At 36.8% G+C, this 12623-nt stretch overlaps 1 protein-coding gene across 8 annotated transcripts; it reads right to left on the minus strand.

Annotated features, from left to right (window-relative positions):
* Positions 1 to 1254: 1254 nt before the first annotated feature.
* On the minus strand, positions 1255 to 11941 carry LOC114295927 (auxin response factor 19). 8 transcript variants are annotated; one of them, XR_014349788.1, is made up of 14 exons: positions 11110 to 11941; positions 10633 to 10745; positions 9590 to 9688; positions 9433 to 9489; positions 9068 to 9223; positions 8900 to 8984; positions 8683 to 8773; positions 8401 to 8565; positions 8103 to 8225; positions 7712 to 7787; positions 7465 to 7606; positions 5096 to 6948; positions 4810 to 5005; positions 1255 to 1933 (listed from the first exon to the last, which is right to left on the minus strand). XR_014349788.1 is itself a non-coding variant. In XM_082903747.1 (14 exons), exons 1-14 carry the CDS (start codon positions 11174 to 11176, stop codon positions 1798 to 1800), a joined length of 3354 nt encoding a protein of 1117 aa, XP_082759873.1. In that variant the 5' UTR covers positions 11177 to 11941; the 3' UTR covers positions 1255 to 1797. The 8 variants fall into 8 exon arrangements, 5 of the variants coding, with proteins under 5 accessions (XP_082759873.1, XP_028096027.2, XP_082759872.1 ...); XR_014349787.1 differs by having other exon boundaries at positions 10633 to 10750; positions 11109 to 11883; XR_014349786.1 differs by having other exon boundaries at positions 7456 to 7606; positions 10633 to 10750; positions 11109 to 11883.
* Positions 11942 to 12623: the final 682 nt, after the last annotated feature.

Below are 12623 nucleotides of genomic sequence, written 5' to 3' on the forward strand. Positions count from 1 at the left end.
TGTAAATAGAGTAGTGAAAACATATGAAGAAATTATTTTTTGATGTACCTAAAACAAATGGGAAAATTACTGAGTACCCATCTCTGATGGAGATTTAAAGAATATCACTTATCCTACCCGACGGACAAGAGGAAAACTCATGTATTTGGATTGGGTCTCCATAGATACCCACATGGTAAGTTTTTCATTGTCATCCCTAGTTTTCACTACTCTGTTTACAATTAGAGTTCCAATTCCCACTCTCTTTCATCCTCTCACTACAGTAACAGCGATTTGCGATGGCGACAATCTAGCCACGACAAGATTGTGACTATTAATCAAAAACACGCAATTAATCATAACCAAAACATGAAAATTGAAGACAAAAATGTACAAAATTTCAATTAAGGTGATCACTAATTAAGATGAAAATTGAGAAATTCAATCTAAGGTTACCATCAAATCAGAGAGAAATCCAATAAAATAATTGCAGGAGATATTAAAACAAGAAAATTCATTCTATAAGTGCAAATAATTTTTAAAAAAGAAAAAAGAAAAAGAAGATGGAAACAAGAGTAACAACTCACCTTAAGATTATCGAAGATCAATTAACAGAGAAGAGGAGATACATAAAATTAAAAAAATTTAAAAAGATGAAATTTTTTTGTAGGAATAGAATTTTTTTAAATAAATTAATTTTTTTTAAATATACATAAAATTTGACAAGAATAATGTGACAATTTTAATTAATGTGCATTTAATTTTGTTGTTGAGCCAAATAAAATAAAATAAGATTGAATGTATATTTAATTTTGGTTATGAATCAACCAAAAAAAAAAAAAAAGTTATGAATCTTAAAAAAAAAAAAAAGTCAAAGTTGGATTGAAAAAATCCAAATCCATTAGGAGATGAGGGATAGTATCCATGGAGAATGAGAAATGGAGAATGGAAAAAAATAATTATAAGAGAATGAGAAGGAATTAATATCCATCCGATTAACCCCCATTGCCATCCCTAAAAATAACTAGAGCTTACTAACAGTTGATTTTACACCTTCGAAATCACGAATTAAGATTGCCTTGCCTCCCCTAAATGTTGAGAAGAAACCATCATGTAGCTTAAATAGTGTAAAAAAAGAAATGACAGGCAAATCATTCTCTTCAATAAATCCACGACTTCAACTCTAAAACTCGCTTTCTGTCTGAAGCAACTAAGAAAAGCACCAGTATTGAACATACAATCCAAAAGCCTCACATCCTTCATGAACAAAAAGAATTTTAAGACTAAGCAATTTCATTAAGGGATGGGGGTTGGTTAAAAGGAGAAATCTACAAATCTATACAATCAGAGTGTAAGCCATACAAATTTCAAGCTATTACTTTCTACAATTCACCACCTGAGTGGGAGGGTAGTCAACATAATAGGGCACAACAAATTGAAATTGATCTCACAACAAACGTCATCATATTCGAAAAAAGTTTCAATGCATGCTGTTCTTCTCTGAACTGAAATCACAGCTTCATAGCCATGCTTCTTAGACCGACCAGGCCATCCTGTTAATCTTGCCCACGCTCATACTTTTCAGAATCAGGCCCAAGTTGAAAAACAAAGTTTAACTGGCAGAGATTACTTCCTATATATGCTGAGATCCCAAATGGAGTCACCTTATTCTCCTCCCGAAGTATGGAAGACAATAGGAAACCCAGTGCAGAGAATATTTGGCCGTGCGAGAGCAACAAACATATATTTCCTAGTAATACCTAGTAGTAAGATTTCAACTTGGAAGAGGAATCACTAGAATTTCATCAGTAGCCTAATTTACACATTTCCACCATCCGAGCTGCTGCAGGCTTGATTTGGAAGAACGTTGTTCCCAAAATCTCCATCCAAGCTCATTGCTTGGACTTCTTGTGGTGAAAGAATTTTGATGTAACGAACACAATTTACAAACTCCCTGAATGAAATGCACAAAAAAAAACCAAACATGTAAGTTGACATGGACTGACTATTCAGATCTCTGTAAGGTACAGGAACCAGTTAGAGTTTAATTAACACAAATCAATGATTAATTCAGGAATATGAGAAATGATAAAATAGTGAGCACAATTCTGCAAGAATCATTTTATATTTAGAAACTGCGAGCCTGCATGTTAATGGCAAGGTACACTTGCTAAAAAATTAAGTATATATTGATGTGTAGCAAGACTAGAAAAGACAAAGTTAGGAATAAGTATATTCGTGAATAGGTAGAAATAACACCGATAGAAGATAAGTTGAGAAAGAATAGATTGAGATTATTTAATCATATACAATGGAGACCAACAAAGGCAGAAGTGAAGAGATGCGATACAGTGACGATAGATAAAGTGTTAAGGGAAGGGGCAGGCCTAAATTGACGTGGATTAGTGTAGTAAATAGAGATATGAATCTCCTTAATTTGACTAACTAAATAGCCTTTTAATAGAGTCGGGTGAAAAAGAAGGATTCAAGTAGCCGACTCCATTAAAGGAGACTTAAGGCTTGATTTGTCACAATGGGCATACTAAAGTGGGCTGAAGGGAGGGCAAGATTTACACAATCTTATACTAATTTATTACTCATTTCTGGAGACACTGTTTTCATGACCCATACCACCAAGACGCTAACAATAAAACTTTACCATAACTATTAGTTTTGTTGTCAACGAGATCCAATCCTGCTATCCTTAACACTCAACTAACAATTAGTTTCTTCAACACCAGAACCAAGCTATTTGATTTCTAATTTTGTTCTCCTTCAATTTTCAACCTTCCGGTCCTGAAGAGTTACCAACCATCAGTTTCAAGATGCGAAAATTCTCGCTTGAAATTTATGCGAGATATTTTACAACTAAGCACATAGCAGAGCAGGCAGACAAAGGGTAATGGGGTTCATTCTAGGTAATCAAATGCTGCATAGATATAAATCAATAATCCATAATAAAACAACGCCCAATTAGTACACATTAATATGTGTTTGGGGGAGTTCTTTGGTGAGAGCCTAGTGAAGTGAGGATATATTTTTGGATTGGTTTTCAAATATGGTTCTTTAACCTATTCTTTGAGAGTGTCTCTGCTTCTGAGTGTTAAGATTGTTAGTACATATATGAGTGAGGTTTTCCTCAGGTTATGTTCCATTACCTCGTGGTTTTTTTTTTGTGAAGTATGATTGTCAGTGGGCCAGGCAGCACTTTTCTGTGCCAGTTCCAGCACATATCTGCTCCTATGGTTATCTTGGAAAGGGTCCTCTGTTGGTCTAGGTTGCTTCATGGTGATATTCCAGTTTCAGAGCTTTGGGACAGTCGTGCCTCTTGTTGGTATTGGAGAAGGATGCTTGTCTTGCTGTCTTGGCTGCAAGTTGCGCCAGTCCGAGTACATGCTCTCCTATGGACAGTTTTATGTGTTACTTTGTACTTATAGCTTTCTCTGGTTTCTTCTTTACTCTTGGATACTGGCCCTGTTTGGTAGGCTTATTTTCAGCTTATTTCAGCTTTTAGCTTAATTTAAGCTATTTTGATGCGTTTGGTTCAGCTTAACAATATAGCTTATAGCTTTTTGTAAGTCAAAAATCAACTTATTCTTTAAGTGGGGGGAGGAGAAGCTTAATTTATAAGTAAAAAATCAGCTTATGTTCACAGCTATAAGCTATAAGCTGTTAGACTATAAATTATGATCACTTTTCCCACAGCTCTACCAAATAGGGCCACTATGTGGGTGTTTGGGAAGTGGATTTTTTTGTAGGTTTTTTTAGTTGTAGGATATTATTGGAGAATTTTTTTTTTTGTGTTTCGGAAGAGAGTTGGGTTTTTTTGTGGTTGGATGTAATGTTCGTGAGAAAAAGTGAAATGATTATGGGGTTAGATGTGATATTTTGTTTGGATTTGTTTTATTTGGTTTTGTAACCAATTGTCTTTTAGTGAAAAAAAAAACAAAAAAAAACCTAAAAAATTTGTTCCCAAACACCACCTATATGTCCTCTTTTAGATTTGTATTCATTAACTAGCCTACTTTGGATGTGTTTTGGGCCTCTGCTGTGGATGTATTTTTCTGCGGGTTGTGCAGTTCTCTTATTTAGTGTCTTGTTAGACCCTTTGTCTAGTTTCAATGCTGCTATTTTGCACCTTGAGGAGGTGAATGGAGATTTTGTTTTGTTCTATTATGGGCCTGTTCTTGGCCCTATCTATCTTTGATGGGGTTTTGAATAGGGCAATTAGATTTATGTTGTACCCTCTGCTTCCTCTTAGGTTTTTTGTGTATTTGTCTAGTTAGCTAGCCGCTCGTGTGCTTCTGTGGCTTTGTTTAGTTTGGTAGGTCCTGGGGTATGCCCCTTGTATTCTTGTATTTGCCCGTTTACTGTTTTATTTTATGACTTATTCACCAAAAAAAAAAAATGTGTTTGGGAGGGGAAAGATTGAGTACACACCTAACCTTTGGCATAATGCACAAAGCGGTGGCCCCAAGACTTGAACCCATAACCTCAAGATTATTAGGCCAAGTCTTAACCATTGAACCACCAAAAAATAAATCAATAATCCATAATAAAAATAAATAAATAAAAGAGAGAGAGAGAGAGAGAGAGAGAGAGAGTAAACCACCAAAAAATTCATGGCACAGCCCCAATACTCAAAGAAGTTCCATCATGTAGCGTTTCTCCATTAGACACATGGAAGGGATAGATTTTCAAAACTGAATTTCTCAAGTTTACAAGATACAACAAAGATTTTGAAGCAGCAGTCATTACTTCTTGTATTGTTCAAAAGACATTTATGACAACATATGTAAACTTCAGGAAGAATTAAGTTTGTGTACTTACTCCCAAGGGTCATCCCCAACCAACAAGACATCTTTTTCATGATCCACATACACAAGTTTCCAGCCGATTCTGTGTCGGTCCTCCAGCTGTCCCTCTATACCAAACCTACGAGCCAGATCTTGTTTAAGTTCATCATAGCCTGAATAACGGGTAATATCAATTGATCTTCCAACAGCTCCTCGCTTGTACACCTTCACTAGCACATTTTTTAAGTCAGAATTCAAGATTAACATAAAGAATTAACATAGTTCTAGCTGCTGATATTGTTTAATGTTCAACACCAAACCTTTGTATATGTTCGCATCCGCTGAAACTGTGATGGTGGTGCCCAGGCACCCCTGCTCAAGAAGCTGCTATCATTTATTGTGGAATCAAGAGAATTGAAAGTCATATCTGGAACTCCAAATGATTGAGAAACCATTGATGATGAAAGTTCCGGCTGTGTATCTTTGGGGTTTTCGTAGGTGGAAAGCAAGCCACCTCCCGAAGACAGATTATTTGAGAAATCCTTCTCTGAACCTACCATACCCTTTGTAAGCAAAGGATCAGGAATCATGGGCATCCCCAATTGGCTATCAGTGTTTGCTCCAAAGCGAACACTGCTCCTTGGATCACCCTGAACCTCCCCATCTTGACTTGTGTCTCTAAACAATAATGATTGTTGATTGAAAGACAATGGGATGTTCTGCTGTAAATGGACATCATTTTGAGAAAGGCAAACTGAAGTTGCCGAAGATGAAGTGTCCAAATAATCCATCTGGGTTCCAGCAGCATTTAGATATGTTTGTGGGGCCAAAAGTCCTTGGTTTTGACTCTTGGAAATGTTCAATGAAGGCTTGAAATCAGGTTTTAGCTGCAAATCTTTAACTAAGTTAGCATTAGCAGACATGGTTTCCAGACCACTGGAACTCAAGAGTGTGGCAGAAGACTGAGTCATCTCCTCCCCGATTGCCATGCTTCGCTGGGCCCTACCGTTCATGATTGGTTGAACCAAGCCTGGACAGTTGTTTGTGGAAGGTGAAGTTGAACAAGATGGAACATCATCAGTTAATCCAGATTGGCCTCCACCTGCAGCTCCAGTCAATAAACTGCTGCCAGTTGTGGAGAGCTGATTGCTCGTGGGGGTGTGTCCCAAATGCCCAGGCAATTCTGGAAGCACACCAGGTTGCTGATGTTGCTGAAGCTTCGGTTGTTGCTGGGGTGGATGAGAGAACCGGATATTTGGTTGGCTATTATTAGTCTTTGACATTTGCTGTGGGATAAGGTGTGACTGAGGAGGGAGTGAGGTTGCGATTGCCGTTGCCTGAGGCATGTCCACCATTTGGCTGGGTGTTGCAGCCCTAGAAAAGCTCTGAGATGCATCTAACAACTGTCTCTGTTGATCTTGTACTTGCGGAAGTTGGGGAGGCTGTTGCAGTGTAGACTGCTGCTGTGCTAAAATTGCTTGCTGTTGTTGATGCAGGTTTTGTAAAAGTTGAAACTGAATTTGATTCTCAGACATCTGTAATTGTTGATTTACTTGATCGGGCAGCTGGGATGGCATTAAGTTCTGCTGTTGGTTCTGACCTATAATCTGTTGTTGCAGCTGCAGGTTCTGAGAAAGATTTCTGTGTAGCTGATGGTTCTGAATAGATGGTTGCTGCTGAAGAATATTCTGAGTTTGGCCAAGAGCCTGTGACTGCAGAAGTTGTGCCTGAACTTGTGTCAAGGGTAGATTTTGATTTGGCGGCTGAGTAATATCAACAAACTGTTGTTGTTGTTGTTGTTGTTGCTGTATGATAGAACCTAAGGGATTCAATGTGGCAGCAGCTGGTAGCTTTTGGAGCTGATCAAGCTGTGTTTGCTGGGTTGGCTTCTGGGTATTAAACTGTAAGTTGTTTTGCTGAGGGATTTGGGGTGATGGCAAGCCGCCTAACTGACGCGTTAGATCTGCTCCGGCAAGGTTTTGCAGAACTGACCCAGATAAGGAATGCAAGTAATTGGGCTGTAATGAGTTACCCAGAGAAGGATTTTGTTGCATGTTCATCCACTGGACTAAGCTTAGTCCAGGGAGAGATTGGGGATCCTTCATGTACATATCATCACCAAGCCAAGGCATTGTCCTCTTGAATAGGTTCTCTAGACCACAAGATTCATCATCTGCAAAGAGTAAAATAATAAAGGGAGAGTGGGGTCAGAAATACCCTACCAAAACCCAGCCTTCAAATAGTCAAATCATTGTTGAGATAAAAAAAGTGTCTTCTTTCTAACAGAAGTATCTTCAAGGTTCTAATCATGACTTTAGCACTTGATACTATTCACCACTGAAGGACCACAACATAGATACCTTCAAAGGTCAAAGGTTGACCAAGACAGGACAGGACAAAAAGAGCATCTAACCCATAAAACTCTGTCCATTGCATTTTTGTATCCTTTCTAAATGGATAATTGGATCAGCTTATGCCGTCCACTTTTATCCAGGATAAGTCCTTGGTGGGCCTACTCAGCAGATCAAAAGTGGAGGCCCAGGCAAGTTGGGCTCCCCTTAAATGCCACCACACCCAAATGCCATCCATGTAATAACCATTTCTTCAATTTGAAAGAATGGCACGTTAAAAATAACAGCAAAGGAAAGGGCAAAAAATTTAGTAAAGGTTGAAGCATTACATCCATTACCTGGCATTCCTAGTTGCCGTGGACGTTTTGATCCGAAGAATGGTGGGGTTGGGCAGATGAAAAAAGGGGCTGTAACAGGTTCGATCTCCCAAATTGAGACCCGGTTACGCCTTTCCCCAGCAGTTGATTCATCCCAACCAACCTACACAAGAGTATAGTGTGAAGGATGAGTTAACTATGTTGTTAGACCAAAAATAGTTTATAAATAAATTTTAAAAACACAAGGAATGAAGACCACAGTTTTTACCTGCAAATTTCGCCATTGTGAGTTTTTCCATCTCACAGGATCTAGATCACTGATTCCTGTAATTGTGCCCATGTACCTGCAGTAACATAGCTGTCTTTCTTTAATCCTTTCAAAAGGCATTTCAAGTTACACAATCAGCTTTTCAAATTTAAAGATACTGGGTTTGAAAATCATGCCTTGTGTGGAAAATAAAACAGGATACACTGGTACCTAAAAACTAAACCAAGAACCATCTTGTCAATTTGAAAATAGAAGTCAGTCTTAAAGTTGTATATCATGTACGGGATTAATCATCAAATTGTCGTCACCGTTTGTGTGTTTTAATTTCATGTGCCAACCAGATTGATTACTGGTATGTTTCGGATAATAAAGACTCAAAAAATACAACTACCTTCTTGTTCCTGACTCTTCAGTTTCAAACATCATCCGAAATCGCATGCCAAGGGATATTTGATTGCTGCATACAGCTTTGTAGTACTTGGCTAAAGGAACAACAAATTCTGACGGACTTGCCCTGCATACACACAAAATTATCAGAAAAATTCCCACAACAACCAAAGCAATTTAATGTTAAATATGACTAATATTGTCCAAGTAAATAGTTTCATTACTCACTGGGAAATGCACATCATGTAAGAATGATAAATTCAAAGGAAATATACCAGTAAAACAAACAGAAACAACTAGACCTTGGATTGTAGAAGACAGTAAAGGGGCTATTATTTGCAGCCGCATGGGCAGCTGCTGCTAGAATTCCAATATGCATACTATCACTTGACAACACCGATGATGACAGATTGGTAGGTTGCCTGTTAGCTCGTCTAATGCCCAAAAGAAGTTGCTGCTTTTCATCCCTGGTCACAACCATAAAAAGTATTAAGGTTTGTCCAAAGTAATCCAACACAAGTTCATAATCAAGGTCAGAAAGTTGCCATTCACCACAATGTGATTTAGAAATTTAATTCCATTACCTAATAAATAAGACTGAGTCACCCGCAAAAAGCCTCTTGCCACTAACAAATAGGCTCCACCCTGTAGTGAGTAAATGACGTTTTGGTTGCCCTAAATCATGACATACCAGAATCATATCATATGTTTTGAAATGTAATGCCCAATAAGGGTAACAACAACAGGCAAACGAGGTTTAGAAGTCTCGAGAAATATGAAGTTCCTACAAAATGAACCTACCTCGATAAATATGGCGAAAAGTCCATACATTATCATGCAGATCCCTGGATTGAAGTTCTTGAGCAGGTGGTTGCATGGTAAAATCCTACAAAAGAAGTGAGAGTATTAGGTTACATGACCCATGATTTTAGAGTAAGTACAACAAAATCTTTAAATAAAAGATCTTACAAGAGCAGGGAAAATTTTTTCTGCTGCACGGCGAGGTACAGAGAAACCTCCATGAGTGCTTGTATCACTCGCTGTCAAAGTTTTGCAAAAAAATTCTGTTTGTGGCTTATTTGCCTTCATCGAAAGATCTGACCTCAATAATGCATCCTTGTCAAACTGTAACAAAAGGTGTAGATAGATTCAGTTTGATTAGGCAATTTAAAATTAACTGTAATAATCCTTTCTTACCCTGGACATTATTATGGGCTAAATCTTCCTATACCTTCAAACTTTCTTTTTCATTTTTTGTTCATCGATCAACTTTGTTTTATGGATAGTTTTACTACAAGGATAATGCAACAGTTAATATTGCAGCAAGTCCTTACAGAGGGAACAGGTTGAAGCGTCATCTGAGCATATACTTCGTCCGTTTCTAGATCCGCCTAGGAAATAAACATGATTAAATTAGCTGATGACAAGAAATTACTACTATTGACCCGTTTTTGCATAAAAGAAATGAAAGCTAATTAAAGCCAGTTATACATGTAACGTGACATTGTGAAGGAGGCATAGTAGCTTTGAGGGAAGATTTGGATAGTTTGGGATTTGAGAATCCACACCCTTCTTCATAGATGCTGCAACCTGAAATGGAGATTTTTACACATGCAATGAGGATAAACATGTAGGTTAGGTCCCATAATTAATACAATAATTAAACAGAAAGTTTTCATGTATTTCAATCATATAGCCACTATTGTATTGGGTTCATTCAACACTGGAAATGCAACAAATTTTCAATTCATAAATCAATAACAATCTGTAGCAATCTGTAACAATCTGTAAAAGGAAAATATAAACTAAGCTCTAGCTTCGCCAATGGCTGACTGATTACAAGCATGAACATTCTCTAGTGGTATAGATACACACAGTAATGTTACAGTGACCTACCAAATTTTGAATACCATATATGGTGTGTCCATCAAATTACCACCTTGTTGACCCATCATGGGTACCCAAATTTACCCCAAAAACTATCCAAAAAATGAAATGTGCGGGCCAGATTTATTCTTAGCCTGACCCATACCACGCTGAGTTTGAATCGACACCATACACCTCATTTCTAAGTACTGACCCGAATTTGGTCCCCATAGCATAATTGATGATTTTTTGATAGGTAAGCTCTATCAGCAAGTAATATAAATACACACATATTAGCTAAAAAAAGAAAGGTGTCCAAACTACTTTATCAAGGGGGATCATTAATTTCGTACTTTACACCCAAAATACCTCTAAAAAATGCACCAATAGGCATTATGATATTGCTTCATATTGATTACCAAGTTTTTAAAACTGATGATTGTCACTTTCACCATGGGCACTGTTAATTCCACATTTAGGCAACAAACTACTTGAAGCAAAATTCAACGCCAGCACACAATAAATGAAACCCCAAGCCCTAAACATATTGGAAAATTAGCTTTGAAGATTAACCATATGGCGCATGATAGCAAGAATAATATATGGTAGTATGTGTGTGTGTGTGTGTTTGTTTTTTTACATGTATGTCTATATATATAACAGCAAACCTGTTCGCTGTGGCCTTGTGGGAAGTAGACGACATGGGTCCCAGCGGCCGGCAAGTTCACCAGAGGACCGGCGCACGCTTGCCATAGCTCCGGGTTTATGCTCTTCTTCTCTCCTGATCCCACCACCAAATAACACGTGTCAGTCACTCATTGTTTGGTTTCCGCGAGAATAAAGGAAAATGGAAAGAAAAAAAAAAAGAAAAAACTTTGGAATATTTACAACTGACATTCCAACCTCAAAACCAATCACAAGGTGACAAAAGCCTCTCCGTATTTTCCCGGAAATTGGTTTTTTTTTTTTGAGAAAATTTTAGTAAAGCCATATGGATTCTGATAAGGAAGAAAGACAAAAAGAGGAGTGAGAGAGAAAACGAAGAAGAAAGGACAAACACGGCTTCTTAAAGTTGAGGCGATCCACCGGTTGTTTCAATGTTAAAAGAAAAGAGAGTAAAGTCAACAACCAACACAGAAGCTCACCTTCGCTGGAATTGCCAGATGCCGTCGCCGGAGGACAACTTCCGGCACCATTCGCCGGCATCTTCATCACTCACAAAACTCTCAAACAAAGCTTCACCAAACTCTCAAAATTTACAAAGCTCCACCAAATTCTCAAAATTTCCACAGCCAAATCGAAGCTAGCGAATCAGACAATCAGACTCTAGTGATTAGGCTAGACTAGATTTTCTCAGCTGCGAGGAAAGTTCCTCAGATTTTCCCAGAAAAGAAAAAAAGAAAAAAAAGAAAAAAAAGAAATAGAAAAAGGTTGAGAACTTTGAGTTAAACGGGGTCAATAAAGGTATAAGACAGCCGGGGGTTGGTTATTTCCGGCGAATCAGGAGTTTCCGGGAGGTGGGTCTGGCCGGAAAAGAGGCCGACAATAGAAAGACCGGACAGGATGAGCTTTTTGAAGGAAAAAAAATAAAGTAAAATAAAAGGAAAGAGGGTTTGCTGAGTTTTGTCCGAGAGAGAGAGAGAGAAGACCAAATGCTCTGCACTTTTGCCCCCTATTTCCCACTACAGCTTCCGGACATCTCTCTCTCCTCCTCTTGCTTCTTCTTACAACCCCCTTTTTCACTCCTCACTCTCAAACCCAACACACCTCCTATCTCTATCTCTATCTCTATCTCTATCTCTCAAAGTTTTCACTCTCTCCCTCTCTCTATCTCTAAATATTTTACTCACTTTCTTCCTGTCTCTCTCCTCAAATATATTTTTTCTCTCTCATTCCTCAATTCCACTAGTCTATTTCTGTGCCCCTATTTCTCTCTCTTTTTCTCCTATAAGACTTGAGATTAAAGTCTGGCTTGACAATTGACAATATATGTTTTAACTAAAAAATTATTGTAAATTGTCCTATTATTTTTTATATTTATTTATAAAAATTTAAAAGATATTAAAAAAAATATTTTTAAATGAGATTTAAATAAATATATTTTTAATATAAAAATTAAAAAGATATTAAAAAAAATTATTTTCAAATGAGATTTAAATAAATATATTTTTAATAAAAAATTTAAAATGTACAATATAATAAAAAGATAATATGATGTAAATAAAAAAAAATAAAAATATATATATACTAAAATAATACATATCAAATAATCTTTAAAATCTTCCCAAGTTGACCTTGAGTTTAAAAAGGTAGAGATTATTTGACGTGTTTAAAATAATATATATTATTTTAATATATTATTTTATTTAAATTATAACCATCTTATATGATTACATCAGGTTATTTGACATGTGTTAAAATAAATACATTATCTTATTTAAATTACAATCATCTTTTATGATTATATATCATTTTTTTATCATATCATTTTAATTTTAAGTCACATTTCATATTTTTTTCATAAAAAATAAAAATATATATATAATAACCTGACACTTCCAAATAAGTCCTTAATTCGTTGCTTTTAATTGTGGTTAATCACTCTCACTTTCACTTTCACCCGCCCACATACCCCAATTATTATTATTATTTGTTTTCT

The sequence above is a fragment of the Camellia sinensis genome, chromosome 13 (assembly GCF_055761805.1).
Source record: "Camellia sinensis isolate YWXY chromosome 13, ASM5576180v1, whole genome shotgun sequence".
NCBI classification, from domain to species: Eukaryota; Viridiplantae; Streptophyta; class Magnoliopsida; order Ericales; family Theaceae; genus Camellia; species Camellia sinensis.

What these genes read in the sequence shown, in the direction of transcription:
- LOC114295927 (XM_082903745.1), bottom strand. Translation starts at nt 11,176, where the DNA reads ATGAAGATGCCGGCGAATGGTGCCGGAAGTTGTCCTCCGGCGACGGCA. An exon ending in GAAGAGTCAGGAACAAGAAG is followed by an intron (nt 7,788 to 8,102) that starts GTAGTTGTATTT and finishes ATGTTACTGCAG; the next exon opens with GTACATGGGCACAATTACAG. An exon ending in GGATGCGAACATATACAAAG is followed by an intron (nt 5,001 to 5,095) that starts GTTTGGTGTTGA and finishes GTGCTAGTGAAG; the next exon opens with GTGTACAAGCGAGGAGCTGT.